This window comes from Oppia nitens, unplaced genomic scaffold, assembly GCF_028296485.1.
Source record: "Oppia nitens isolate AA-2021 unplaced genomic scaffold, nextdenovo-longstitch-racon4-pilon3 scaffold1_pilon_pilon_pilon, whole genome shotgun sequence".
Lineage (NCBI taxonomy): Eukaryota > Metazoa > Arthropoda > Arachnida > Sarcoptiformes > Oppiidae > Oppia > Oppia nitens.
In genome coordinates this window covers 4,632,413-4,639,862 of record NW_026533199.1, presented here as the reverse complement: position 1 = coordinate 4,639,862, position 7,450 = coordinate 4,632,413, and the positions used below count along the sequence as shown (strand labels likewise).

At 28.3% G+C, this 7,450-nt stretch overlaps 1 protein-coding gene across 1 annotated transcript; it reads left to right on the top strand.

The window, feature by feature from the left end:
* The first annotated feature begins 1,299 nt into the window (after positions 1 to 1,299).
* Positions 1,300 to 7,100, top strand: LOC128966315 (A disintegrin and metalloproteinase with thrombospondin motifs 1-like). The gene is made up of 11 exons (XM_054313162.1): positions 1,300 to 1,648; positions 1,783 to 1,846; positions 2,681 to 2,931; positions 4,527 to 4,616; positions 4,702 to 5,035; positions 5,092 to 5,360; positions 5,484 to 5,818; positions 5,879 to 6,043; positions 6,178 to 6,304; positions 6,418 to 6,522; positions 6,618 to 7,100. Exons 1-11 carry the CDS (start codon positions 1,445 to 1,447, stop codon positions 7,098 to 7,100), a joined length of 2,427 nt encoding a protein of 808 aa, XP_054169137.1. The 5' UTR covers positions 1,300 to 1,444.
* Positions 7,101 to 7,450: the final 350 nt, after the last annotated feature.

Here is a 7,450-nt window from a genome sequence, read left to right as displayed (position 1 = left end):
TGTGTTGGCTGTGCACCAACTAATAGTGCTCATAATACCTGTCCCATTGACTCAGTTGCTGCTCAAACATACTGTACATATATAGCTAAAGCAATGATAACAACATATGCAACAATTCATATGTTGCTTATTAGCCACCAGTCCATCGCCACCACCACTGACTGACTTCATATCACTTTCACTGACGGAGCCGTCGGTGAAAGTAATAAATGTTTTCCCATATTTAACAGTGGATTGTTATGTCATTAAGTTATTTACATATTACTATTTACTACTACTACCACTATTGACCACCCGTTTCCAACACCTACCCGTGTTCTATGAAACTATGATTTTTAAAAAATTATTTACATTTACTATTGAACAACAAAAATTTTATTCAAAAAATTGTGTTTTTTATAATTAAATTATTTTTTTAATAACAAATGATTGTATAATGTAATGTATTATATGTGCCTTATTATATGAAATATATTTTATAATATATGATAAATTAAAACTTTAGTTTTTATTATTATTTTGTGTGTTATATACTGCTATAGATAATTGCTTCCGTCTGTGATTTTACATAAAATTTCTGTGTTATTATCAATCAAATGGATTAATAAAACTGAATTTAATTATTTCCTTTGTCCTCAACATTATTTTTGATTAATTTTTTTAAAAAATTTATTTAAAAATTAAATGACTTAAGTTGTCATACACTTATTGTTATAGTCTAGTAGTGCTTTTCCAATGAAACTGTTTTAAGTGGTCCAGTGCTCCCTCCCTGTCCCTGTACTATAAACGGCTCTCACTTTTCATTAAAATTATTGTATTATAATCATTTGTTTATGTGTATTATAATTATTAGTTGTATATTTTGTATATAGTTAGTTATATTATTTATTTAAGTTTATTTAAATAACAATTCAATTATATTTTTTGATGAAAAATATTTGTTTAAATAAATTTTCAAAGTGTCTCACAAATGGATACATACAGTGAGACTAAATTTGTTATTAACATCTATTGGAGTACCAAATAATGTTAGTTTCATTCACTTTCACATGACGTGTGCAAAGTTGTCTTATAATTTGTTTGACCTAATATTCAATTCAAAAAATATGTGCTTTTATTATATGAGCAAAACTAAGAAATAAACAAATTTTTTTCAAATAAGAGATTAAACTATTGTTGTATCAAAAATTATGATCTTTTTATAGCAGATCATTACATCAGTAATACTGTATAACAATAGAAATATATAATCTAATAATAAATAAAAATAATAAAATTTATGAAAATAAGTGCTCAAATGCCGTGAATGGTGTATATTTTGAGGGGAACTACATATCAACAACAAAAAAAAGGAGATACCATTGATAACAATAACAAGAAAAAGTAGACCAGTTCTGTATTGGCTAACAATAATCTTTTATAGCCATCACCGCCGGTGCCAACTATGATCACAACTATAAACCAATTAATAAAGCAATGCATTCGTTACGGACGTCACAACCGTCAGTACCGGCGCTGTCCGACAAAAATGTCGACCAAATCGGTGCCCAACAGCACCACATTAGCACAGCTTTCTATATTACTAGTCCTTTATATTTCGACAATCATATCACCCGTCCAATCATTAGCTCATCCATTAAAACATCAGGTATTTTACATCACTAAAGCATTATTTAGTATAATTAGAATTTTATTATGTTTTCAAAAAATAATTATGTATTTAATGTGTTTTATTAATTTTAAGTTTATATATTTAACTTTAAACTCTAACCAATACCACAGATACACAAACACATGAGCGAAGATGATCTCCGCTATGTTTTTCAAGTTGAGTCACATAATGATGGTAAGAGTCATCAAAATTGTTATTTTTGTTATTTTCAATATTATTATTATTATTATACTTCTTTGTTGTTATTTATATAGCAATTTTATTTTCGGATACAAAATTATATCTAAATATAACGCAAATACATACAATACATACATACACTTTAGATAGAGAGCTATAAGTACTTATGCATACAAAGTACAAAGTTTTATGTTATTATTAGCATTGTTTGAGATTTTCTAATGAAAGTTTTGTTGCAATCATAATAATAATAATAAAGTTTTGATGACATCCTTTTAACTTTAAACACAAACTTCCAGTTAATACTCTATTATTATGTGCTATAATCATATAAAATAGATTTACTATATAAAAAATATATATATATATATATACAATACTGCATAAAATAATGTTATATAAATTTTATTTACTGAAGTATGTGTTATACAAACACTAAAATTAATGTTTATTAATTATTGAAATCCCTTATCATAAATTTACATTACATTAAATGCACGTTAATTGAAAATTAAAAGTTATTAAAATATTAAATTTATTTATGCAGTTAATCAATTAATATTTTATTTAAATTTTTTATACTCATTTGGTACAAAGTGTTTAAATAGTTATATTTTTATATTTGAAACAATAATAATAACCTTATTTATTAGGCTTTTATATAATATAAGAGATAAGTCAATGAATTGAAAGTTTTGTGAACCGATTTTTTTGTAAAGCCTTAAAATACACATTAGAGCTAAAAAAATATACTCTCTATTGAATTAAATGTTATTATAGTATTTAACGAATTAGACTCAATCGACTAACTATTTATTGATCTACCAGTGCCTGAATATGACGTGACAAATGTGCGGCTCATAAACAAGCGATCTGTGAGTGATTTGTCTTCAACGATGACCGGCAATGAGTTATCACCGAAACAAATCCATTTGAAGGCTTTTGGCCGCAAATATAAACTCAATCTCCAAAAGAATAGTGATTTCAATGATAGAGTTAAAGACATGAAAGTGTTTATGGCTGAAACCACTGGCAATGGAAAGTTGCGCTACAGTCAGGTGCCCTCAACTGGCTATGAGGTAAGCATTACATACATTACATACATTACAGGCCAAACATCACTCACTATACAAACGTGACGAATGCGCTCTCAATTAATACACTTACAATGCAATGCCTTTTAACACAACTTCACTATAATATTATTGTTATTAAAATTTTGATATTTTTTATATTATTTGTTATATATAGCATTATATGTATTTAAATAGCATTTATAAATGTTATTACATTTAGATGGTTAAAAAAGAAAGTCCAAATTTGCATTGACTTTTTTCTATTGAATATAAAATAAGATAAAAAATGCTAGAAATATAGTAATTAAATGAATTTAGCTGAATATCACGTATATTTCAAATTTAAATATAATATATATATATAATAAATACGTTTAGTGTTTGTGACCCTTTGATTTGCATTTAATATATAATTCATTTTTGTTGTCATTATATTTTTATGATTTTAATTAAGATGATTTTTTATTTCACTTTAATGCATATTATTTTGCTAAATAAAAACAAAAATTCTGAACCATTTTGAGTAAATACTAATATATTAATATTAATAAAACAGGAAAATTTTAATTAATTATTAATACATATATAATTTGAATTTATAATTAAAATGAAAGTTTGTTGTTTTATTACTGATTTTTATTATTTAGCATTAAATGCATATAATTTTATTAATATATGCAGTAAAACTTAATTTATTTCATTTATTTATTGCAAAAATTTTACTTTTATAATACATGTCAAATTCAAATCATTATCTATCAGATAATTTATTTTAGTTACTCTAATACTGTAGCATACAATGCATTAAAAAATATTTTTGATTGAAAATTATAACTCTAAAAAATAAGGCATAATTGTATAATAAAATATATACTAAATAATGCATATATTTTAAACATACAATGACTGTGACTAATAATGTTTCAAAACACCATATTATGCAACAAAACCTAAATTTTGATTTTGTTGTGGTTGTTATGTCTAAACTATCTTATGATACATTGTTTTTGCAAATCTCTATCCATTGTTTGCTTAAAGAAAATCTATTGTTTTTAAATCTCAATTTTATTTATGTTTTTATATTTAAGAGAAAGTATTATACAATAGAGTAACGAAGTAAATGAGTAAATCATTTAAATTGATTTCTAAATAAATTTTTTTAATTTAAAAATAATTATAAATTCAATAGTTTTCCAAAGAAAAATTAAAATCTATTTTAAACATAAGTTACAGCACTATAACAATTCAAAACAATTTAAAGTCCTCAATAAACATTTATTAAAATGTTATTTAAATACATAAAAAGTTTATTTCGTTTTTTTTTATTTTGCTTACAAATGTAATTAAGCACTGATTTTATATTTTAAAAAAACTTTTGAATTTAAAAATAACTATAGGAATAGTATTAAAAATATATAATTTTACTAATTTTATCTTAAATTACTTATAGATTTACTTGTAAACGGGTTGTAAACTACTGTACAACTAGTATTTTTTACAATATTTATAATTACTTTATTTTCACCATAAAATTTTATTAAGCTTTATGAATAAATTAATTTTTTTATTTAAAAACGTTAAATTTAATGTATTTGTAGAAAACCCGTAATATAGGGACGACATATCACGACAAGTCAAATATGGCAGCAGTTTTAGTCGATCACAATCCGGATGGAAGTATCCAATTGGTGGGTGTTTTTAAACAATTAATTAATATGTCTTTCAATCTTTTTTTAAACTAATAATTATGCAAATTGTGACATCACTTGACAGCACGGGACTATTGGTAATGATTTAGTCATACGACCAGTTCCTCAAACTGTCAGTTTAGACAACACTGAATATCTTCAATACGATGGCAATGACAATGAAGACGACGAGATGTTCTTAGATGAAGAAGAGATCATCGACTCTTCAAATAATCAGACGAGTAATAGTCGACCAAACAATACAACTACTCGTATGTCATTACCATCATTGAAGAAAATAAGTGGTGGAAAGGGAACTAAAAGTAGTTATTTAAATTCAACTAATATTGGAAACACTCATTTTGTGTACAAACGAAATGATACCTTTGATCCCAAATATAGTTATCACTCGGACTACTGTAAGTAAATGTTTTTCAAACCATATTATTTATAATAAAATAATATTTTTAAATAGTGGAAATGGAGCCCCATTTCAATCATAATACGACTGATCCATTGATCAACTCAACGACAAGTCATCGTAGAAATAAACGTCAGGCGCCAAACACCGTGTGGCCAGAGGTACTACTCGTGGTTGACTACGATTCATACATATTACACGGCGGCACCAGTCGTGATGTGAAACGTTATTTCATCAGTTTCTGGAACGGTGTTGACCTCCGCTACAAACTGTTATCTCATCCACAGATTCGGGTCAGTTTGGCCGGTATGATAGTCGCTAAGGTTGGTTATTGTGTAACATCACTTTCCTTTTATAATATGATTTATTTAAAGAAAACATTTTTATAAAAAATAAAAAGTTGTCCTGATTATCTGTATGAATGATTGTACTGTTATGTCTTATAGGACAGGGATGCAACACCTTATTTAGAGCGAAATAGATTGCGGTCTCCTAATGCCGATGCTGTGGACGCGGCCGGTGCTTTGACCGATATGGGAAAGTATTTATATAGAGAAGACCGGTTACCTACGTATGACTTGGCAGTAGTCATCACCAAACTAGACATGTGTCGACGTCGTTTTGAGGGCGGCCGATGCAATAGAGGTACGGCTGGTTTTGCTTATGTCGGCGGTGCCTGTGTTGTCAATAAACGACTTGAAAAAGTCAATTCTGTGGCAATCATTGAAGATAGCGGTGGATTCAGTGGTATTATAGTGGCTGCACATGAAGTCGGACATCTGTACGTTTAACCAAATATTTCTAAAATTAAATTTTATTAAATATTGTATTTTTGTTAAAGTCTCGGTTGTGTCCACGACGGCTCACCCCCTCCTAGTTATTTGGGTGGTCCGGGTGCCACTAGATGCCCCTGGGAGGATGGATTTATTATGAGTGATCTCAGACATACCGAACGGGGTTTTCGTTGGTCTTCCTGTAGTGTCGAACAGTTTAAGCACTTTTTAAAGTATGTTTTTATATAATACTTATCTTTACATTAATCATATTATTGATAGAAGTGATAAAAATATATATAAAACTTTTTTAATTTAATATAAATTTATTTGTGTTTACCCCACACACATACACGTGCCATATAAGTGGAGAGACAGCCACATGTCTGTACAACTTTCCACATGAGAACCAACTGTTGCCGCGAGTATTGCCGGGAACTATGCTGTCATTGGATGAACAGTGCAAAAGAGACAGAGGAACTAATGCTTGTTTTGTGAGTCCTTTTAATTAAATTTATTTAATGTTTAATTAATGAGAAAATATTTGAATAATTTGTTTATATATTTATTTTTAATGTTTTTCTAATTTAAATGTCAAACCTCACAGAAAGACGCCCGGGTTTGCGCTCAACTCTTTTGCTTTGATAGCGCCTCCGGCTATTGTGTTTCCTATCGACCCGCAGCTGAGGGCTCACCCTGTGGTGATGGACAGGTAGTTATTACAGACTAGACTTTAGACGGCACTGATTTCATAGATATTATATTAATGATTATTTTTAAATATTTGCTAAACTAATAAATATATAGACTTGTCGTAACGGTAAATGTTTGGCAGAGATGGAGAATATAATTCCCGATTACACACACGTGACACAAACGGTTAGTCGAGTACCGGCGCCAAACACCGACCGAATACTTTCCCGATCAGACACTTCATCTGGTAGTCGAAGACAAACACGTCTAAGGAGTCGTCAGGGTTTAACTCGAAGTGCCAGTCCTTATCTGAGAATGGCTGTACCGACTAATGAATCACCACAAGTGGCGATTCCAGATAATAAAGACAACGATGACGTCAACAATAATACTAATGATAATAATAGCACAACAAATGGTCCGACAATTCAACAAACAGTTGACTGTCTTAATAGTGTTCAACGAATGGCCGGATCACTGACTTGTACTCAATTTTTAGAGAGATTTGGCGATAAATATTGTAAACACGATTACATTAAACGAAACTGTTGTGCATCTCATCAACTAATGTGCACCAAATCATCGCCCGATTCATAGATTTAAATATTTAATTATTTAAATACTATTTATAATTTTTTTTGACAAATAATATCAATAGTAATAATAATTTTGGACCTCAATTATCATTAATTTTTGATGAATACAAACATTCTCCTCTTTCTGTGATAGACTTTATTTTATGCAAAAATTTTTTTTGTCAATTATTGTTTTTGTGGTAAATGATAACATGATTTTTTTTGTTGACAATCAATCAATTGCTCTCAAAGTCTCTACCAATTTATCGAAAAATAAGTTATTATATTTCTTGTCGTGTATTATATGCGTTGTGATGATGTGTGAAAATCATTATTAATATTATTTAACACAATTTGATGCCATTTTAATTA

Bases quoted from the DNA above. Each gene is read 5' to 3' on its own strand.
- LOC128966315 (XM_054313162.1), top strand. From the start codon at position 1,445: ATGATCACAACTATAAACCAATTAATAAAGCAATGCATTCGTTACGGA. The intron at 1,847-2,680 runs GTAAGAGTCATC...TTGATCTACCAG, and splicing joins AGTTGAGTCACATAATGATG to TGCCTGAATATGACGTGACA. The intron at 5,036-5,091 runs GTAAGTAAATGT...ATTTTTAAATAG, and splicing joins TAGTTATCACTCGGACTACT to TGGAAATGGAGCCCCATTTC.